The sequence below is a fragment of the Alligator mississippiensis genome, chromosome 5, assembly GCF_030867095.1.
Source record: "Alligator mississippiensis isolate rAllMis1 chromosome 5, rAllMis1, whole genome shotgun sequence".
Lineage (NCBI taxonomy): Eukaryota > Metazoa > Chordata > Crocodylia > Alligatoridae > Alligator > Alligator mississippiensis.
The window spans coordinates 194,616,561-194,640,017 of record NC_081828.1 but is presented as its reverse complement, the minus strand read 5'-3'; the positions used below and the strand labels follow the sequence as shown (position 1 = coordinate 194,640,017).

The following is a 23,457-nucleotide window of genomic DNA, read 5'->3' as shown; positions in this document are numbered from 1 at the left end:
GTAGATGCACTACATCTTTTCTTCCTCCTTATATCTCTGCAGTAGAAGGGTCATGAATGGGGCAGTAATGGTGAGAGGGGAGTTGATGGGTATATTTTGGTCAGGCTGTCAAAGCCCTTTCACATGCACGTGTTCACATTTGAAGAAAAAAAAAAAGTCTGGTTTAGTTGGAGTGCTTCTGGAAACTGCTACTCCGTCTGCCTCTGATGTGACTGTGTAACCTCACCAGCACAACATTTCTTCCTCCTGCCCTTCTTGGAATCTAATGTTCTCTCAAAACAGCATTGCATTTTGTTGTTTATTTTACAAATATATAGCCAATTGATTATTCAGAATTAAATTGCATATGTTTGTACTTTTGACAGTATTTTAAAATAAGGACAACCTAAAGATTATAAAATGTTATCCTCCTATGACTATTAATTGAAAGTTCACATTTAAGGTTTTAGATGTTCTACCAAGCTGTTTAAATATAAGGTAGCATGGACATATGTCTGATTTTGGGGTCTTTATTTCTGTGGCAAGCACATTATATTCAGTTTAGTTTACTGGCTTTGGTGGGTTTAGAGGATCCTTGGGTTTATATTTTTTTTAAGTGGTTAAAAGGAAGACCCTTCAGTAGCTAGCAGTATCAGATACTGAGATCACTGGCAGTTTTTACCATCAGACTTTTTAAAGGAAGAGTTGCTGAATAAAGGCAAATAATAGTTGGATAGAATTTTATTATAATGTTTTACCTTTTGAATGACCCTGGCAGTTGATTTAAAATAAGCTTAATTTAATAGATATTGATATTGTATACCAAAGATAATTTAGGCTAATGTCAAGGACAAGTGTTATCTCTTCCTTTGTTGTAGTGAGGTATTGAAATAATAACTAGAACAGAAGGGAATCAGAAAATGTTTGAAGTTTTCATCTTCGTCTCTAGATGGGTATTTTTAATCACATTCTACTGGCTTTTGCATGCAAATTACAACAGCATACACCGTATAACATTAGCAGTTTTATTTTTCAAAATCTGTTTCCTTGAACTTTACTAGGCTGCAAATATTGGCTTGTACTTATTCTTTTGTACTTTGGCTCAAATTAAAATCTAAGATTTTAAGTGTTATTACAGTCCAGTAACAGAAGAATTGATTGTGTTAGTATTTTGGAGGCTGTAGCAGCCAGTTTTTCCTTGGTGTCTAAGGCCTGCAGCTCTAAATGACAGATGAGACAATTGTTAGATTTAATATGTCTTTATTTGAACAATACATCTTGCAGCGTGACACCAGCCCCTCTAATAACCCCAGTGTCTGGATTACTTACCACATAGTGCCACTGCTTAACTGCTGACCCCTGTGTCAGGAGTAAAATACAGAGGTAGTGTGTGACCCACTTTTTTTTTTTTTTTTTTATTACTTGAAAAGCTGCTGACCTGCAGAGAGTCATCTCACACCCACAAACTCAGCTGAATAGAGAGGAGCAGAGAACAATCAGGGTTCTCTTTAGAAGCCTGACCTCTTAACAGGAGACAGACTTTTACAGAGCACTCTAACAATGTATGTTATTTCCAAAGTGATAATAACAGCTTTGCCCAGAGTGGAGTTCATATACATTCATTTCTGCTGGGGGAGAGAAAGTGAGAGAAATGGAATTGGGTTATTCACACAGCTTAAAAAGCATACGGACTTTCCAAGCATAACTCCGTCTACCTATATTGTACATTATCTCTCAGCATCTCTCTGCAACTAGGGTATCTATTCTATTCTGTTTCACCCTTAAAAAATTAATTGGCAAGGCACAATTATGTGCCTTGTATTATGGTAATTTTCATATTACATCCTGAGTCTTGAGCAAGAGGGCAGCTTTTAGAAAAGAGAAAAAAGCCATCTATATTTAATGAAGAGAAGAAAAACAACAGTATAACATTAGTTTTGATGATTTCAAGGGGAGTTTCAATGAAGAAACAATGCATGATGTAAACAAAATTGGCATTCTAGTTCTGGACACAGGTCTCTTCACTGGGATTCCCATATGCCCAATGGCTGTAAAATTGGTTTTTATCCCTTCTAAAGGGACATCATTAAACTTATAAGACAAACTGTTATTAAAAAGTTGTTTTTTAAACAACATTTTAAATTATTTTTGTAGTTTTTTTTCCTTTTTTGCATTTGATGCTTTGTGTGCACTGGTTTCAGTGATCTCCACCCTCAAGTCAGTTAACTCATTTATCCACATCATGGTTACCAGGCTAGTTACAATCCTGTCCCTTCTGGGGTGTTGCTGAGAATATTGTACAAGTGTCAGCCTTCAGGCTTTTGATTCTCCTAGAGTGGAATTCTATACGTTGTGCATTCTTACCAACAAGTAGGGTGCATTTCCTGCCTTCCTCTCCAAACTGATTTTGATTCTGTGGCTGATTTTTGGTAGTTAATTCACAGAGGCTGCACAGAATTGCAGGCGTGTGCAAAGCTTCCCTAGACGATTCGATTCGGAGGAGATTTGGCCTGATTTGGGGACTGAATCTCTGAATCCGAATTGAATTGGGAGACCAAGTAAAAGCTCTAAATCTATTTGAATTGATCTGAATCAATTCAGAAAAGATTCTACCAACTCAGAGATTCAGCTATAGACTAAATGGGCAGCTGACAGCTGCCTCCAGCTGGTAAGTCTGTTGGGGCTGGAGGGGGAAGGAAAGGGGCATGGGGGGTGGAAGGGATTGGGGCTGGGGCTTGGACAAGCTGCCCATCCAGGGCGGAGGGGCGCATTACTTGGGGAGTGGGGTGGGAGGGTGCACGGAGTGTGGGTGCAGCAGTGCTGGGAATGGGGCTTTGCCCTGCTGTCACTTGCCCAGCTGGGGTGGGGGGCAGGATTGAGGCGCAGCTCGCTCCAGGCGTAAGGGGACAAGCAGCAGCAGGGCAGAGCCCCTGCACCCCAGTACTGCTGCACCTGCATTCTGCACTGGCTGGCAAGCAGCATCAGGGCAGAGCCTCCGCTTCCAGCGCTGATGCGGATGCGGCAGCACTCAGAGTGGGGGCTATGCCCTGCTGCCATCCAGAGCGAGCCACACCTGAATCGTCCCGTTTCCCCCCCCACCCCCCCCCCCCGGTGCTGGCTGGGCAAGTGGCAGCAGAGCATAGCCCCCGTGGCTCCCCCCCACCAGGGCAGAGGCAGGTACAGCCAGAGGAGCTGTGGGAGAAGTCCTCATGGCTGTCCTGCCCAGCTCCATCCCCTGTCTGGCCCAGCCTCCTGGAACTTAAAAAAAAAAAAGCCCTGCACTCACCATCTCTGGCAGTGGTGATTTGGGGGGTCTCTGGGCACTCATGGTAGAGACCCCCTCCCTGTGCAGTGCAGGGCATGGCGGGCAGCAGGGTTCACCTCCCCACACCTGGCATGCACACCACAGCTGTTGCATTGTGTGGGTGCAGAGTGCTTGGCAGGGCACTATGTGCTGTCTGGAGGCTGGGGTGGCTCTACATGTCAGCCAGAGCCTGGCAGCACTCAGCCGCAGTGGCTCCATCTCCCACCCAGGGAGAGGCAGGCACAGCCAGAGGAGCTGTGGGAGAACCTGCAGCCCCCTGGCTGTGCCTGTCTGTCCCCGGCAGGTCCGAATCACCGAATCTCTCTGAACCGGTGCCAGATCTTCCGAAGCTGACTCACCTGAATCGATTCAGGACAGTGATCCGAATCGGCCGAATCCAAATTGAATACTTCCCTATTCACACGGGCCTACAGAATTGGTTAAATTTAACAGTAAAAATAGGACATTCAGTGATATGGACTTAATAACACAAAGAAACCTAATCATTTTGCTTTTACTTAGGTTTTTAGCTGTTCCTTGCTTAGGTTATATATACATGTTCAAATGATCTGGAAGATTCTCCCCGGTTTGTTCTCCTGGTAGAAAAACTTACCTGGAGATACCTGAACAGACATTCAAGTGATGAGCCCTTAAAGAGTAAAGAGCTTGCAGTACTGATATTGCACAGGCACTGGGCCCTCGTGCACACATCTCTGCATGTTCTGCACTGAGCTCGGCAACAGGCTGCTGCAGGCCAGCTCTGATTGGCTGACCCAGATTGCCTTGCAGTCTGTCTCTCCTTGCAGTACAGCATGGAGGTTGTGAAGGGGGTGTGTTCTGTTCCTTGCTTGTCTGAAGCAGAAGTGTAGCCTCAGTGACGCACTGTTCCCATGAGGGGGAGAAAAGAGGGGAATGGGAACAAAGCGCTATGGGATGCTGGAAGACTGTGCTGTGGTTTCTCTTAAAAATTAAAGTGTGTACAGACATTTGCTTTCACAGGAGAAACTCCCCTGAGAGTGATTTAACCCTGATTGTTCTCAGGTTAGTTTTGTTCCTGGCATGGTCATTTTGTTCTGGGAGAAAAATCTGAGAGAAACTGAACGTATGTAGCCTTAGCTATTTGGGACCTACTTGTAGGCCCCCTTCTACATATGTAGATAGAGGCATGATGGGATATAATGTGCAGTTCACACAATCATGCTCTGCCATGACATGCATGCATTTGATCCCATTGTAGCTTATTCCTGGTGTAGGGGGAGCCTCATCTTGGGCTCCCCCTGTACTGGCAAGAAGCAAACTTCTGGAGCTGGGAGCCCCTTTAGCTGATGCTCCATATACCCTCAGGGCTGGAAGATGACAGCTGCTGCTATCCCCCGGGGTCAGGTGTGTGTGAAACTTCCAGGGCTGGGAGATCAGATGTGCTGCAATCCCCCAGTCTTGGGGGTATCATGCACACCTAGGTGGCTGCATACCTGGCTTCCAGGACCCTTGGGTCTCTGTGCTGCTGGCAGCTGCTGGGGCCGAGTCACTTCAGTTGCAGGATTCTCAGCCCCAGCTGTGGCTGGGAGCCCTGTCAGCTACAGCAGAGATCCTGCTACATGTGCAAATTAAAGCTTGATAAACCAGCTATAAAGTTAGTACACATTTTTAAGGTCTAACTTTTATAGGTGGTTGGGGTTTTTATGGCATGATAGCTAGTTTGCATGTGTGGCTGGTCCTAAGTTAATTGTGTGATACCAGTAGCATGTAGAGGGAGACTTACAGAAAACCTACTTGCCTGTAGTTTCTGTTTCTCACCCATGATATAAGCTTAACATCTTGCCAACCTTCTCCTGTATCCCTTTTCTTCCAGGGATGCATTTTAATCATTCAACGCTTTGGATCTTTAGGGACTCAAGTCCTGTTAACTGCTAATACCTGGAAGTAGCATCTGCTGATAATAGCCTCGTCGTTTTCTTATGTACATGTAGGTAACACATCTTTCTTCTAGTCACTGTTTCATTTCCTGCTTAGGCCAACCCAATACTGCAATGTAACTTAACCTTCTGATTTCAAGTAGGCAAAGAGAATTAAAGGAGGATTTATGGACCTAATTACAATTCTGTTCCACCATGTACAAGTCCCTTTTCAAGTCCCACATACTTTTGTAATGCACCATCATCTGACCCTTACAAATGAGTTGCAAAAAAAGAAGCTAGGAGGAAGAGGAAGATCTACTCACCTATTCTGTTGCCAGTTTTTCAGGGATTTTAGCAGAGTGAAATAGAATTGCTCTTAGACTCTTAAATCCACTTACACACCTAATAGGTGAAATTAGAATCTCATCCTGTAGTTTCAAGAATTGTGTGGAGATCTGGTTTGTCAAAATGTTAATTGTTTCATTTTTTTTGTACAGTTAGGAAGGAGAGAGAGATTTTTTTTTTAAGAAGATGCATAAAACATGTTTTTTAATTTGCTGAAAGATAAAGCCAAGTAGTTGAAGCTTCAAGCACTAGATAGTGCTTGGAACTACATTTAACTTCTGTTTGGAAATGGTCTCAGTTTCAGGTAGACAGTGCTTTGACTTTTCAGAAATGTCAAAAGCAAAAGATGGCATTATTCTAGTGCTGTCCAGAATGGAATGGTAGAATGAAATATCAACCTGCATGTGGATCACAGACCTGACAGGAAAAATTATTTATCTTGGTAAAGTAGAAGGCATTTGTGCAGCCAACCAGTAGCATTTGTAATAATTTTTAACAATGTCTGTGAATTGTCTCCAAGTAGAGAATTTGTGTGTCATAGGTTTTGAGGGCCTGTTGCTACTTATATGAATTGCCTAAAAATGCTAATACAAAATGAACATCAGATGAGAAAATCTGTTTCTTAAAATACAATTTTCACGCTGTTGTGTTGCAAAAACGATATATTAAGAATTCAAATTAAAATATATAAAAAAAATTGTGTTTGGGTTAGCATTGCAGTCCAGTAGCTTTTTCAGTGGCATATAGCTTATTTTGTTCTTAGCTACATGATTTTGAAAACTAATTATCGAAAGGTGTACTTGATTTCATGAAAACTTGGCATTAAGGAAATTGCATAGGTAAAGGCTGATTCGTTTCTTGAAGTTACAGATGTTTTTACATGTATTATAGTTTATTTGAAATTTAAATTAAAGCTGTCCTTTCAAAGTATTGGGTTTTCTTTTTCTGTATACACAGTTATAAATCTTATCTAGAATGCTTCTTCAGTGCTGCTACTTTTATGATTTGATTAATTTTTTTAGGCTTATGGGCAATAAAGCATCATGATCTAAAATGTCTCTTTTTGCTATATTTCCTTTTACCAGTCCATTGAAACAGTAGCTATATTTAAATGGGTTTTTAATGAACCATGTAGGAGAGTGAGGAGAGTGAAGCTCAAAGAATGATTAAGTATTTAGGGCTGTCACTGTGTCATTAAAGTCAGTTCAGTCACCAGAAAGCTTACAAATTGATTTTATAGTAAGTTTCCTTCCTGTCTAAATAAGAATTGGTTGCTACCTCATTAAATGAACGCCTAAATTTCATGTTCATCTTGTGCTCATTCAACATTTGCCATATACAAATAGTAACTAATTTTTGGTGACTGAAGTAGTACTAGATGTATTTTAATTAGGTCTTTTTTCCTGTGAAAAAGTGGATTTTTAATTCAGTACTTCAGCATGTGTGACAATGTGCAGACCACTTAGGTAACTGTTGGGCAGGTTGATATCACCAACCCAGTTCCATTCTTGTTTAATTAGCCTGTACAAAAATCCTGTAAAGGGTTTGTTATCATTCTCCAGCTTTTTTTTCCCTTCATGCCTGCTTCCCACTTTATACCAGGGGTGGGCAAAATGGAGGATCTGACTGGCAGCTGGACTCCGTTTCCCAGTAGACCCAGCTCATGGAAACCCTAGGAGCCACATGGGGAGCAGCTCCAGGACTGGGATCTTAGGTCCTCTGCTTGTTTGGCTCCAAAGTGGAGCTTGTTTCCACCCCCTTCCCCCTGTCCCAACCCAACAGGCGAACTTCTTTTGGGTCAGGGAGGCCACTCTAAATCAGTTCTTTATATAAACTACCATTAGTTAGAGCAGGTGCCTGCGTGTGCATCAGCGCCCTTAGCTGCTAACAGGGACCAGAGATCTATAGCAGATGTATTTCCCATGGGATGAAGCAAGCAGCTATGGAGAAAGGTATTTAACAATTTAAAAAGATCTACAATTGTAACTGGTGATTCCATTTTAAGAAGAGTAGAAGGATTTTAGCTAAGGAGACAGCATATGGTTTGTTTATATATTGAAGCAAAATAGATGTTATGGAAAGAAGAAGAAAGATTATTAAATCATCTAAAGTCACCACTGGTCGTGTTGCACATAAGACCAATGACCACATTGCGTGGAACTATGTGGATTTTGAAATGGACTCAGTGAAGTAGAAACTCCAAGTGTTCATTTTGGAGATCCTGCTGGTCCCAAAAGCGCACAAATCAAAAACCAGACAGAAACCTCTTGAGGTGAACCTTTTTGCTTTTGGTCAGGAATGATGTAGGAAAGACAGAAAAACATATTTGCACCACATGAGGATGATGAATTATTTTCCAGACAATTAGTAACCAATAACTATGAATAAGTATCACTTAATGACTTTCACTGTAAGTTTGATGACTATCACCACCATCCAGCTTTCCCTGGAATATTCCTACACTAACATCAACTTTCTAGACACCACAATCCACATCTAGGATGGCACCAGAGCAACCACCTTATACAAAAAATTCACAGGCCATCATACTTAAGACCACAAGACTAGCAATCATTCCAAGGATGCTAAAAAAGCTATATTCTACAGTCAGGTCCTCAGAGTGTACTCTGAGGAGAACACTCATGATGCCCACCTGGCCAGCATAAAATATGCCTTTGTACAACAAGGACACGCTGGAACCAATTAAAAGGATCATCAGACTGCATAGGCTGCAGTTGCCTATATGCAACAGAGATGAGACCCTGAAATATTCCCAACCCCCCACTCCTGGCCTTCAAACAACCCCTTAATCTTCTCCTACTCATTATCCACTCACCACTGCTCACCAGACATCTAATGAGATAAAGCCTTGCTTTTAGCATTAGATGCTTAACTTGTCAACACATCTCTATTGTTATTATAATCAACATTCCCCACAACAAACCCATCAAAATCTGTGGATCCTATGCATACCTTTCCAAAAATGCAGGGTGGATTGATTTAATTTAAGTTGATTTAAATGAAAAAGCCAAAAGCATGATTTAAATCATTTAAATCAACTTTCCCAGTGTGTGTGTGTGTGTGTGTGTGTGTGTGTGTGCGCACGCACATGCACAATTTTGTTTTTCAGGAAAGATGTATATTTGCATTGGTTAGTATAACAAAACATATTGACTTACAACTAAATATAGTACGGGTGGACCAATAAAGAATTTTGGGGCCGCTGCCAGTAGCCAATTTTATTGACCAGCCATATCAGCAAATACTGATCTGATTGCCGATATGCAGCCTGGCAGCTTGGACAGCAGCATCTGGCTGATAAGTCTCTGCGGAGGAAAGGGGTATGGGGGAGGCAAATCAAGGCCCCCCATTGTGAGGGAGGGAGTGGGGCTAGGGCAGGAGCAGGCACTGTACAGCTGCGGTGGAACGAGGCATGGGGCAGAGCCATGGGCGGCTTGTGTGGAGGGGATGGGGATGGGGCCCCACTGGTGCATGTGCTCCTGGGGGAGAAGTGGAAAGCATGTGCCCCCTGGATCTGTTTGCAGGGTGAGGGCAGGCTGCCCTCTGCAGCCTGCACCAGTCTCTTCCTGCTTGAGGGGAGGGGGCTGGGCAGGAGTTGTACTTGGGCTGGGCTGGGTGGGGCAGGCAGCGGCACTGGGAGATATGGCAGGGGGGCTACAACCACCCCAAAATTCACTGTAGCCCCTCCTCCCAGTGTTGCTGCTGTCTACCCCAAGCGCAGCCCCGTCCCAGCCCCCCTACTGGAAAGAGGCCGGTATAGCCCCTGCCCCGAATGCATAGTGGGCAGTCTGCCCTTGCCATGTGCACAAACCTGGGGGACACATGCACCCTATGCCTCCCCTGGGGGTGCGTTCAGCAACTGGGAGCTGTCCCCTCCCTTCCCCACCTGTGTGTGCACCTTAGACGAGCCGCCTGTGGCTCTACCCCACCCTGGCTGGGCAGCCCCTGCCCCACTCCCTCCCTCACCATGGGGACCTTGATCTGCCTTGCCTGTATCCCCTCTTCCCTCCACAGACTTGCTGGTCTCCAAGCTGCCGGGCTGCATTACTGGCTGCATGCATGCAGCATTAATCAGCAACATTTATCAGCCACCTTCGCCAAAAAAAGCCGATTATCGATAATGTCAATTTTCCTTTCATTAGTGCCAATATGATATGGACTGATATATCAGTACAACTCTAAAATACAGTTTTTACAATAGATTTGGTCTATATATTTTCTAGGCACAGAGACTAGAATATGTATGTATAAATATGTAGCTTAATATTTGGATTGTTAGAAATCATACATTTTGGTATGCTATATTGTGAAATATATCTTTCTTCTTCATTTAATGACTAACTTTTTGCTCTTATTTGTATTAAGCTGCATTCAGGTGGCAGCTTGAATTTAATGTAAATACACAAAACCAGCACTTCAAATTTATTAAACAAAACTTTAATGTTTTGGATACAGAAACCTTTCCGGTTTTTACAACGCTCAAATCTCATCCTCCACCCCCTTTTTATTTGTAGACTAGAAGAGGAAAACAAGCTTTCCTGCTTGTTCAACTCCCAGTGGAATTCTCAGCTTTGCATGACCTAGTCCAAATGAAGAAAATATTTTTTCTGCACCTGTAGAAGAGGCTCTTGCTAGTAAAAGCTAGTGTTGCGCGTCAGTCAACTCTGGTTCCAAGTGCTTGGCTAGTGACTTCAACCAGTTCCGTGGTGACTTTCGTTAAAACATTCTGAGCCAATATGTGCTGCTTGAATGGTTCGCTTCTAGGCCTGAAATGTATTATGGTTGGCATGATTGGTGATTAGTAGATGCCCATGTCATAGCAGCATTTTCCTTTTGGGCAGTTAGGCATCTACCCTTGTATTTTGTGTAAGGAATATTGACAAGAAAATGAGGTGGAGTAAATGTTTGATTCATCTGTTTATTTACTGCCTGCATTTTAACTTTGTTGGACATTTCTTGCTTTAATATTTCTTGAAGTTCTTTCTAAATTTCACCAGCCTCAGCAATACAGCAGCAGTCTTTTTGTAGTTTGTACACCAATTTGTTTTGGTGTATTTAGCATCTCTTCTACATTTCTTCTTCGTCTACTGTTGACTACTCTTGCTTTGATACTTGCATCAATTTTATCACAATTTTCTTCACAGATGATGATCAGAATAGGGCATTTCTTAATAATAGCTCAAAGCAGTCAACCACTGAATTTGATCGTACATCTTGTGGGAGAATTAGTTTGACTGCTCCGGCTCTCTTTAGTGAAGCCGAAGCAAAGTGGTTGTTACAGAAATATTTTGCAGTTTCAGCAATGTTTTCCTTTATTACTGGTTTACTTATCTTGGACTAAACGACCACTGCACCCATGTTATAAGTTTCAGATTTACTTCATTATCTTCTAAGTTTCTTCTCATAGTTTCTACATTTGCAGCATTAGCTGTAAAAAGGCTCCGCACATGATGCTTGAATTTCTGCTTAGTGTTTATACCCTTAGAGGTACTTCTTATAAATCTTCTGCAGCATGGGCATTTCCAGTGTAGTATTTGTTTCTGTGAAATAAACCATCCTGTTGAAGTGCGCTTGTGATGACTTTGCTAATCCTTTGCATCCGGTAGTATAGACCCTGCATCCCTTGCAGGCTCAGGCCCTTAATACATGAAATATTTTGCCATATTTTTAAAGTGCAACCTCAAAAGTTAGATGCTTTCCCCTCCTGTTTATGTAAAAGAAAATCAGTCTCTACTCCGGAGTATTAGCGGAGGTTTATTGACTCAACATATGATTTTATTTAAATTATTTTAATAGGTTATACCTTTGTCTATGTTGTATTAAATTCAAATTCCATTTTAAGCTGGGTTACTTTTAAAAGAGAAAACTTTTAAAAATATTTATAAATCCAATTATATTTTGGATTCTAAAAAACCTATTTTTATCCACCCTGCCAAAATGCAATACAGCTAGTCCAGTGCACCGAAATACCCACATGGTAGCGACATGGGTGAAACTAAATAGCAACTACACACTAGCATTAACTCTTACAGAAAAAAATGTAAAGGACCAACACACACATCAGCTGGAGTGTTTTACACAGAACAGCTACTCCCTTTCCAACCTCACTATCTTCATGCTCAAGGGAAATCTATCAAACACCTTTAAAATGCAAGCTTTGGAACAAAAATGTATAAGCTGGCTGAACACTAGGAACCAAGGACTTAGTATTGATATTGATTTTATGACGCACTGGAATTTACCTAATTGCTGAACTTCTTCCTACATACTACAGGTAATAATGACCCTCTGCCTTTTTTATAGGTCTTGATCTTCTTGTAATCAAGCATCTTTTCCTATGCTAATTGTTTGCCTGCTACCCTGGGAATTTTCCCCTGGGATCTGCTTTCCTCCTCAGGCCTGAAGAAGAATGCTTTGTATTTGAAAGCTTATCTAACTTTATTCCAACTATACCTTTAGTCTAATAAAAGATATCACCCAAAAATCTTTGCCTTCAAGTATTTTTAAGTCAGCTAGGCCAGGTGCCTTGCACCCAAAAGTTGAGTTGGGTGAAGTGAGCTCTGAGCCATAGATATTAATGTTTAATAAGTCCTAGAATACCAAGGAAAACTCCAGGTGACTGCAACTTGGTACTGCACAATTTGTTTGTTTAAAAAAATAAAAAGCATTCTATATTATCTGTAGAGCACGTGTTAATTAAGAACAGGCTTACAGGTAGACAACTAGTCAAAAAAAACAAACTGCCTGCAAAAATAATGGATGACAGAAAAATTGGAAAGAACATTAAATAATGATGTGGGAACTGTCACACATCTGACTTAGTAAGGTGAGACTGTTGAAATAAACTGCTTTTATATATTTAGATGCAATGTTATGTGTCTAAAAACAAGAAATGCAGCTCATATTTTCTGAATAAGGGACTATCCTAGAAAACAAGAACTACTCTTCAGAAGATACAGGTCAAGCAAATCAATGTGACCTCTGAATGCAATGCTGTGGCAAAAGGGATAATGTGCATTCTTGAATGACTAGAAAAGAAACAGAGGCGATTTTACTTTTTTACATTGCATTAATGGGACGGCTAGTGCAGAAAAGAGACATGGGATTTGGGGTTTGAAGATGATTTGGAGGCACTCCAACTGCAGTGTGTGCTTACATATATGGAAAGGAAGTATTGGGTACTAAAAGGGTCTTGGAAAGAAAGGCATAACAAGAACCAGCACCTGAAAGATGAAGCCAGACAAAATTCAAATCAGAAATACAGCACACATTTTTAACTGGGCTGATCACTGAAACTAGTTACTAAGGGCAGTGGTGAGATTCTCCACCTTTTGATGTGTTCATATCAAAACTCTGGTTTGCTGGAACATGTGCATTAGTATCATAGGAAAGTAGGGCTGGAAGGGACATCATCACAAGGTCATCTAGTCCAGCCTCCTGCTCAAGGAAGGATCGTCCCTGACTAACCATTCCAGCCAAGTCTGTCTAATCTGCTGTTGAAAACTTCCATAGTTGGAGATTCCACAACTTCTGTAGGCAGCCCACTCCAATGCTTGACTATTCTGAGTCAGAAAAAATAGCTAAAATGCACCAATGTGCAAATGATGCTTTAATCGGGCACAAGTTATTGGACTCAACCAACTGGTGACTGTGAAATTTACTGGGTTTTTATTAGGGCTGTGCGAAGCTTTGGTTGCTGATTCAATTCAGATGAGATTCGGCCTGATTCGGCAGCTGAATCTCCAAATCCAGATTGAATCAGGAGACCCGTTAATCTCTTTGAATCGAATCAGAAGCCTCCAATGTGATTTGGAGAGATTCAATGATTTGGCCATAGAAACAGATTTACATATTTTTTTCTACATACTTCAAGGCACCAGGTGACTCATGAATGCTGAGATGGTGAGGCAGATGGAGAGTCCCAAGGGAGAATGGGGGAGGAGGGGGTGTCCCCAGTGTGCTCAGTGGCAGCCCCAGAAGTGGACTGGAAGTATTCTGGGTCTTTTGCCAAGCACACGGGGAGGCCCGCGGGGGGGGCCCCCCCCTGCTCCTGTGGGACTTTCCATCCACCCCACCATCTTAGTGTTCACGAGCCGTGCCTGGTACTTCGAGGTATGTAGAATGTAGAAAAAAACATAAAGCTATGGCCGAATTGCTGATTTTTCCAAATCAAAATCAAATCTTCAGATTTGGATTTAGCTGAATTGAGCCGGGACAGAGATCCTAATCAGTGAATCAAATCGTTGTCCCCTGAAATTGGGCCAAATCTGAATTGAATATGACCTGCTTCGCACACCCCTAGTTTTTATGGGTCTGTGCTTTTTTTTGAATGTCTGGTGTAGTCATGGCTTTTGTCATAGTCATAGTCATGGCTTTTGGCATCTATCCTTCCCATGAAGATCTGAAAACCATTTATTCGGACATGTACACAGAGAAATTATTACCTTCCCATAGAGGAAACCAAATATTTAATTTTGCTGCCTTGCAAGCTAGGAAACAAGTCCAAAGACAGTTGGACTGAATCCTATAGAAGGATTGTAAGGCAGATCTGTTTTTGTAAGGGTGGTAGATGATAGTGTCTGGAAAGGTCTTTCTTCTCTTTAATTAAGCATGATTAAATAATATGGGTCCTTTCTGAAAAAGCAAATATAACTTTATTAGAATGTGTCTTAATGTGCTATGTCATACATTGTGTATGAAAAACACAACAAAATACCCCCAAATAGTCCAAAGATGTTGTTTCTTTACTCTTTAGAATAAACATAAATATTCAGACACAAAATCCATTAAGGTAATTTTTTTTCCCCTCCACCTTTGAGAAGAGAGGTGAGTTGGGGAAAAAAGAAGAAAACCAAGTTAGCAGCTGAGTTAAAATTGTGTACTTTTATTTTTCCTTTTTTGTATTCTTGATAGTAGCAGAGAAGTGAAACTTCTGTTGAAATTTATCAATTCAGGTCATAGGCATTTCCTTCATTGTTTAGGAAACATGTTCAGCTTTGATAACAGTTCTTAAAATTTGATGTCCTTTATTAAATGTTCTTGGAGCATTGTGTGTAGTTATATAGGTGCCAATACTCTGTATTTATGAAATTATATTGTCCACAATTTAATATGGATTTACTTGTATTTCTCTAGATGGTTTCTAGATTCTTGATTTAAAAAGTAGTTACATTTTATTGACATCTTGTAAAATATCTACTGTAGTTCTGTTAATCAAATTGAATGTGGATTTGTTCATGCCAGGTTTCCAGTACTGATTTCTTTATTTAAAGGTTCTACTAGACAGAAAACAATTGGAAGAGAAACTGGTATATACAGAGACTCTGGGCTTTGAGTTTAGTGGAAATATGCCAGTTTACACCACCTAAGAATCAAGCCCAGTATCAAAGATCTTAACAATTCTTGTTGCCATATTGTAATTATCAATATAAATATGTCAACCTGAGTCAAGACATCATTTTATTAAATTAGATTGCTGAGATAACCCTGTGGTTTCTTAGTACCAAATTTCATTTCCAGCCATCACTTTTTTAGTTCAGTGATCCAAGAGTACAGTGTCTGTGCCCTGAAAATCCTTGGTGATTAGGTCTATCTCAAGCCACTAATCACATGTTCAGGTCTCATAAACAGGTACTTGTAGCAAGCAACTTGAGACTTTTGCTTGGTCCCCTTTGGGGTGAGGATTTTCTAAGGAGCTTAAGGGGCTAAGGCATTTCTGACTCTTTTTGAATTTCATTTGAGTTTGGTACTAAGTCCTTTAAACTTTCGAAATTCTCAGTCTTTAATCTTTAAATCAAACAACTGGTGTTAGTCATTTTGCTTCCTAATCTGTGTTCATTACCTTTTTTAGTCCTTTCAAGAACACTTAGCCATAAGAACTGGAGTTAGGTTGTGCAGTACAATCCAAAACTAAAAGTAAAGTAATTAACCTGGAATAGCTCTGGAAAGCTACCCACAATTTTAAAACTGGCAGTCATCTCACTGCAAAATTATATGGGGTCATAGCCAGTTCTCTGTTTGTTTACTAGAAAAGTCAACATTCAAAATATCTTCCCAGAATCCATACAGAAGTGTTCTGGACCAGAGAAGTGTGTTGTTAGATGTTGTTGCCTTAAGAAAAGATCACCTTCATTTTCATCTCCTTCTTCCACTTTTATGGTTAAACCCTGTTGTGATTCAATATTTATACCATTATGGTATAAGTATGGAAGGTTAATAGAAGCTGGTTTCATAATCATATCCAGTTGCTGCTCCAGATTGACACTACCCCTTTGGCCTCAAAATTCAAGTTATGACCTCAGGCTTCTACTTCCAGGCCTTGTGTGTACTTGTGAATATATGGTGTCTTTATACATGCTCAGGGATGTGGAGGGGCAGGGTGCTTTAATTTAGTTAGAGCAGCTCCAAAAACTGCTCTAATTAAAATGCATGCAGAGTAACATGTATTCAGCATCCCATGCATCAAAATTGAAGCGGGGGTGCTTTAGCCAAAGCTCGTTTGATGACCTTTAGTTAAAGCACCCCTGTTGCCATTTTGAAGAGAGGGTGTCACAACCTCAGTAGGCACCATGAGTACCTCTCCGCTCCCTGGGACAGGCCCCCCAACTCACCTGGCATGACTTGATTGGAATTTTAACTGAAAAGGAGGGGTTCAGTGGTGTTGTAAGCCCGAGACTGGAGACCAGGTACTCACTGCCTTGTTGTGGTTGGTCCTGGGGCTCCACCTTCCCTAATCCCTCCACTTGTCAACTGTTGGACTTGTGCCACTGTGCCAGCCTGTGGTCCTGGCTGCTCTTCTCCACCCAAGGGACCCCAGCCTCTTTGACCTCTGCTCACAGTGCAGGCTTGTGGTTGCAGCCTGCTCTTCGCTCTGGGTCCTCGATTTTGCTTGACCCCAGTGCAGGGTTTGTGCCTTGGGTGTCCTCCATAGGCTCGGGGTTGAATGAACTCTGCCTGTGCCCTGGGGTTGGTGATTGACCCCAAGCTTGCTCTTGTGGAGCCTGGGCTGGACGAGCCTTGTCTGGCTCCCTGACACTGCCCTTGCCTACTCTTTGCAGGGTCGTTTGTAATTAACTGCTTGAACGGGTCACACCCTGGCAAGCTCGGCTTCTTGTCTCCTGCCTCTCTTTACCCTGTGAGCTTCTGCCAGCATTTTTAACTCTCCTGCATCAGTGGCTGATGTAATCAGCCGGCTGCTATCGAACTTGATTGATAGCTGCTTGAGAAACTGGTGCAGCGCCGGCTCATGCGACCTACCTGCCAGCCCGGCCTGCTTCTCTGCTAAGTTTTTTGCGGGGCCAGGGTCCCCGGATATATCTCACGGAGTGTCGGGGTTTGTCCTCGGGAGTGGCTCACGCCGCCACAGTGGGGACACTGAATACATGCGACATGGAGGCTGATGCAGTGTGCTAATTAGGTAATTAATTGAGTCTGCTCCAATGCGTGCTACTTAGCAGGTGTCCGGCACATGTATAGGTATCCATAATATTCAATGAAGAAATGAATTCCCAGGGATCACAAGTTAAATGATCACTTTGCAGACTGGTATTAGATAGCCCCAGAAGTAGCTTCCAATGGCTTCTGGTCCAGAATAGGTAGATGTTGAAATCTTTGGTGTTTAGAGTAATCAGTGGTACAGCTTTTGCTAGGACAGTATGCAGCTGGTTCTTTGATAATGAATGTTGTGCAGTGCTAATAAATATAAGAAAATGTTACTGGCTTAACAGACCATAGATCTTCCATGTCATGCTTCTGCAGTGTCAGTCGCCCACATAGAACCCTAAACAATTTTTGAAAAATCAGAATCCAAATTTCTGCTTATTACAGGTCCCTGCAGACCATGATTATGGGGTGGTCACTGAGGAGTGTTTTGTTGAAAATACACTTATAAAATCACTACTGTACTGTATGGTAAATATCTTAAATAGTGCAGAAATGATGTGCGGTATAAGCCATTCCTGTAGAACAGGGAAATAAATTTGTTAGCATTTAAAAACTTGAATATTTCTTATTTTTCCCTGTAGTATACAGACATAATACAACTTGACAAGTTTTTCAATAGATTTGAAAATTCATGAAAGCTTGATGCTGGTGAATTAGTGAATAACTACTGGGATGTATAAGTTCAAAGGAGAAATAGAAATGTGAATGGTCAGTCTTTAGATTATAGGCTAACTAGTGGAAAAAGCTGGACACTACTTAGGTCCCTGGCAGACATTACAACAGGTTACCTGGCAACAGGTTCAAGCAATTAATGGCTTGATTAAAAAAGGAATGAGCCACAAAGTTATTTCACAAAATGTGTAATAACCTTGTGGCTTGTTTCCATTGTACCTTAAATTGAACACATGGCCTTTCCTTTCAATGCTCTGGTGTGCTCCTGAGATTGGGAGCACCAGTCACTTGATTGGTGCTCCCAGTCCTTGGAGTGCACTGGAGCCCTTCAAATCCTGCTAGGGACACTGATCTGCTCCCACAGCTTGGAGTACCAGTCAGCTGACTGACATTCCAAGCCATGGGAGCACTGTTTGTGCAGAGTGAGCCTGGGGTCATGAAGGACCCTGGTTCCCCCGTATCAGCAGCAGGGTGCCATTGAGATCTGATCCCACGATTGTGCCTTCTACCATGCATATGTGGCCTGGCAGGAATCATGATTGTTGGGATAGCGTAGTGGTGCCAACCCTTTTTGCCCTATGGGTCAGATGGGCTGTGCTCCATCTGTCTGCTGACCTGACCTGGCCGATGGGTGTAATCAGGCACATGGGGCAGTGAGGCAGGGCTGTTTCACCAAATTGTGGGTGAGGGGGCATGGCCCAGCTCTGCAGGGTTTGGGGATTTGGCAGCAGGGGAGAGTGGCAGTATTACTTGCTGCTGCTCCCTCGCCACCACATTTCCTGCCCCATGGGGAACCCTGTGGGCTGGATATTACGCTTTTGAGGGCTGCATTTGGCTCATGGGCCGGAGGTTGAGCCAACCCTGGGATACCAGATAAGATCCCATCATGCCTTTAACTGAATGTCTGTTGGGAATTTTGCTGTAAAGAATGTAGAGTCCCAAAGCCAGAGAACACTTGTCAATCTGTCTCAAGAGAAGCTAATGTAACTTTGGGATTAAAACTGACATATACCACATACAGGGCCCTGCTCCAGTGGTGTTAACACTGGGGTGAGCAGCTAGAAGCCCAGAGGTTGAGAGTTTGAGGTCATAGAAGAAGTGGTCACAGCATGGCCATGTCAGATTCCAGTGCATCGGCAAATCTGCTAACTACCTTGTCGCAAGGACATGAGAAAGGAAAGGACCATGTAGGGGAAAATCATTTGCATCGCTTGTCACAATTTTTAAGTGCGTTTTTCATGTCCTGGTTATTATTTTCTGCATCTTCCCTCCAACCAATATCATTGAATAGAATCTTGAAAATTTACACTTGTGGGTCATTTACTTACGAAATACTAAATGTTAGGAATAAGGGTCTCATTAAAAATGGCTAAATTAAAATAAGGATAACTATCACAAAATCTATTTAATTTCCTTGACAAAAATTTCAGTTTCTATTATGTGTGATGCTTCCCAGTATGCTAGAAAATGTTCTTTTACTATATATCTAAAGAAACAGAAATCTTAGAGCAAAGGTGGTGTCAATGTCTCTTGCATATTTTTTCTGTGAAGTTAGGACATATATATTTTGTGTATGAATTAATGGCTTATGAATCAGAAATATATTATAACAGCTTTGTTTTATTTCTGTCCCTTGCCTTCTAAATTGGTCTAAATATTTTCACCCTTTCCTTTGTTCTTGCTCTTTTGCCCAGATCAGAGCCTAGATGCCAGGGTGAAGGGCATGTTGGAAGTGCCCACAATGTTTTTCTTTGGCAATATTTAAGGGACATTACCAATTTGAAATCTACTCATTTATAAATGCATGCAAGAAGTTTTGGGCATCCCAAATTCCGATGCTGGATTTTCTTGCTAAAAATTGTTTCCTGATTTTTATAAATTGGGTTCTAATTTTTGTTTTGTGGAAGTCTCATACAAATCACAGGGGAAACGGTGAAACTGACTGACTAAATGTGAATGACGTCAAATTCACAACTAGTCCAACTAGAAAAAGTAATCCCTTTTGGGTATAGCAAGCTTATCTGTTAAAGAGAACAATAATGTGTGTAACTTTTAAGTTCACATTGCCCATTAGACATCTAGTTTAGACAGTAGGATGGAATGATTTCTTGGAAGAGCCTGTCAGTTGTTGAATTGCAGATGCATTTATGAAGGGTACAAAGTTCTCTTAACCATAATAATCTTTCCTTTGCCAGGTCAGTTTTAAAATAAACAAAAGAAAACCAGCATTTTATTTTTAAATGGTTTACTGTGGATGATAAAACATGAGGGGTGGTTTACCTTTAAATAAGTCAACATTTATTTAATGTTGAAGAATATTTTCTGTTCATTTACAGGTTGTATTATTTTTTCTTGCAGTCTCTATTTGTTAGAATAGGTTTAGATAATTTTATCTGCCTTTTGAATTCAAGTGATTTAGATAAATCTTTATCAAGGTCTAGCTAGGCATAATAAATAAAAACATGTTTGCCTTTATCTTAGCTAAGTTGGCTTCATGCAACTCCAGGGAGTTGGTTAATGAAGGTCTGTTGGAGATGCACACAACTCATATTGTACTAAAATATGTAAACTACAGTATTTGGCAACAATTACAGTGTTTTAGGATGACTTCATACATAGGTTGTGCATAGGTTTTAATACATGCATCAGCATTTCTGCAGGTGTACTGTTTTTCATCATGTATGCTTATTTCATAAACTTGTGTCATTTTTTCCTGTTGTCCCTTTAGGGCAGTTTTCAATTTTAGAGAGGGCAAGGGAAAACATTTTACACTTTTGTCTCAACAGGAGTTGATGGTACGGTTGCCTCATTCACTACCAGGCAGGGACAGAGGTGGTACTAGGTCTTCCAGAAAAGGTGGGGGTTGATTTTTTAGGGCTGTGCAAAGCTTCAGTAGCTGATTTGTTTCGGAGGAGATCTGGCCTGATTTGGTGGCCCAATGTCCAAATCAAATCAGGAGACCCATTAATCTCTCCAAATCAAATCGGAAGCCTCCGATTCGATTTGGAGAGATTTGAGGATTCGACCATAGACACAGCTTTGTTTTTTCTACATACCTCAAGGTACCAGGTGGGGCAGATGGAGCATCCCTGGTCCACTTCTGGGTCTGCTGTGTAGTGCGCGGGGGACCCTGCCCGTTAGCTTGGCACCTGGTGCCTCCTGGTTCTGGAGGGGCACCTGGGGTCCCCCCACAGTCCATCGGAAGTACTTCCGGGTCCACCGCTGAGCATGCAGGGGGCCCCCTGCGCTCCTATGGGACGCTCCATCCACTCCACTATCTCAGCATTCACAAGCTGCACCCGGTACCTTGAGGTATGTAGAAAATACATATAAAGCTGTGTCTATGGCTGAATTGCTGATTCTCCAAATGAAGTCGAATCCTCAGATTTGGGTGAATCGAATTGGGACAGTGATCTGAATCAATGAATTGAATCACTGTCCCCCGAATTGGGCTGAATCCAATTTGAATATGGCCTGCTTTGCACACCCCAGTGATTTTTTACAGATGTGGCTCTTCCCTGGTCAGCCTGTTTTTTTTTTCTTGGCCTATTTCACTTACTTTGTGAGCTGCAGAATCTGGCAGTGGGTCTTCTTGAAGGTTGTATGTCTGCACCCTGTTCATAGTGGTCATTTCGTGAGTAGGTGGACCCATAATGTTGTTTGACCCTTAGTTTGTTAGGTGGCTTCTGACTATTTTGACAGGAAGGAGCAATGGAATGCTGATTTCCAATAGCCTATTGAGGTTGCAGTTTTTAAAACAATGCATTAATTTGTCATTCACAGCTTGTAGCCATATTTGACGAACAAGATCCACATCATGGAGGCGACGGCACCAGTGCCAGCTCGACTGGCACTCAAAGTCCAGAGATTTTTGGCAGTGAACTTGGCTCCAATACCACTTCAGCCTTTCAGCCTTATCAAGCAACAAGTGAAATTGAGGTCACGCCTTCAGTGCTTCGTGCAAGTAAGTGAAAGCTCAGTGCTTCTGCACATTTAATCTTAATTTACAAGGATGCCAACTTCTGTTTCTCAGTTATACTACTGAGAATATGATTCATTATCTGTCCTTATTGAAAGATGATTACAGTTTAAAAAAAATATAAAGCTGGATAGCTGTTTGTTGTGTGCAAGTAAATAAGCCTCTCCATTATAATAAATTGGTTATATGCTCCTTTAAACAGCAATAAGTCTTTTTTCTGTCTCTTTCCAGTTATAATTTGCCAAACAAAGAAAATTATGGAAACATTTTCAGATAAGGTTGTTGTGTGTAGCTTTGTTTGACAGTTGGTATATAAAATGAAGAAAAAGGTAAAAAGGAACTATAAGCAGTGGTTGCTGTACTCCTCCCTTCCCTTCCCCTACCTTTCCCCCATCCCACAAGTAAGCTGGTGGCTTACTTACCACTTTTCAGTTAAAACAGCTGGTGATGCACACAGATAACATGTAACAGAATGATCTTTTTATAATCAGTAGACAGGTTATTTCTCAAAATTGAGGAATTCAGCGGTGAATATTATTTTTAGCTTTTTAGTCATCCAATAACATTCTTAGCAGTCTGCATAGTATTATCAAATGGTATTGGCTGATGATGTCAAGAAACCTATTCAGATGTTATCATCAATCACTACAAGCTTCTAAAGTGTTTTTACGTAAGGTTCTCTTTATGGATTTACCTGCATAAATTATAAGGAGCTGTTGACAATCAGCCACACTATCTTTTTTTTAATGTAACTCTTCTAAAATAAATTTATGCTTTATTGAAAAACCCAGAATAGGTTTGCGACAACTGCATGGAGCTTCTGAGGCAGACAAAAACTCATGGTTTTTGTTTGTTTGTTTGTTTGTTTGTTTTGTTTTTTCCCTTAGGCTGGTTAACTCACAAACCTGTTGAAAAGTACTCAGTGATGATAGAGTGCTTGAAGAATCTATGATAAGAGGTGCTATAAAAGTGCAAAATAAAATTTATTTAGGGCTGTCATTAGGAGTGCATCTGTAAAGACTTTTTTTTTTGGCCGTACCGGTAGCCGATTATTAACCAACCATATTGGCTGAAGCTGATCTGGTAACTGATTTACTCTGGTTAAATCGGCATGGCAGGGAGTGAGGTGGAGCCACAGGTGGCTTGTCCAGGGGTGGGGGTGACTCTCTGCCACTGTGTGTACCCCCCAAGAGAGGCATCAGGGGTATGTGCCCCCTCTCCCCAGATTTGTGCACAGGGCGGATATGGACTGCGAGCTCAGGGCTCTCTGCTGTGCTGCCCTTTCCCTTGGGAACCCTGCACTGACTGCGTGCCCGCTGCCTGCCTGACAGCAGTGGGGGCGGCAAGTTGTACACCCTGCTGCCAGGGGCAGGGGGCGTGCAGCTGGCATGGACTCCCAGGGCAAATTCAGCAGGGCAGAGAGCCCTGAGCTCACAGCGAGCAGTCCACATCCTCTGCATGCACAAATCGGGGGGGGGGGGGGGCACATGCCCCGTTCACGTCCCCTGGATGAGCTGCCCATGGCTCTGTCCTGCTCCCCACCCTGGCCCTGGGTCCTGTGCACCACCCTGGCTGGGCAGTGCCCCCAGCCCCTGCCCCACTTCCTCCCTCACCATGGGGGCCTCAATTTGTCCCTCCTCATACCCCTTCTCCTCCATAGACTTACCTGCAGGGTGCTGCTCTCCATGCTGCCCAACTGTATTCCTGGCCATGTGCATACGTGTGGCTTTGCACGTGCACATGGTGCCCCCTGTGACTCGCTCCTGGCAGCCCCAAGCAGGACCTGTTGCAGGCTGGAATGCTGCCTGCCTGCAAGG

The 23,457-nt window shown here is 42.1% G+C and overlaps 1 protein-coding gene across 14 annotated transcripts in view; it reads left to right on the top strand.

Moving 5' to 3' along the window:
- Positions 1-23,457, top strand: part of PARD3 (par-3 family cell polarity regulator) — a 723,581-nt gene that overhangs the window by 223,402 nt on the left and 476,722 nt on the right. For all 14 annotated transcript variants that reach the window (XM_059729155.1, XM_059729152.1, XM_059729148.1 and 11 more), the window contains one exon: positions 21,445-21,625. In XM_059729155.1, the coding sequence (XP_059585138.1) occupies positions 21,445-21,625 (181 nt within the window). The remainder of the gene's footprint in view (positions 1-21,444; positions 21,626-23,457) is intronic.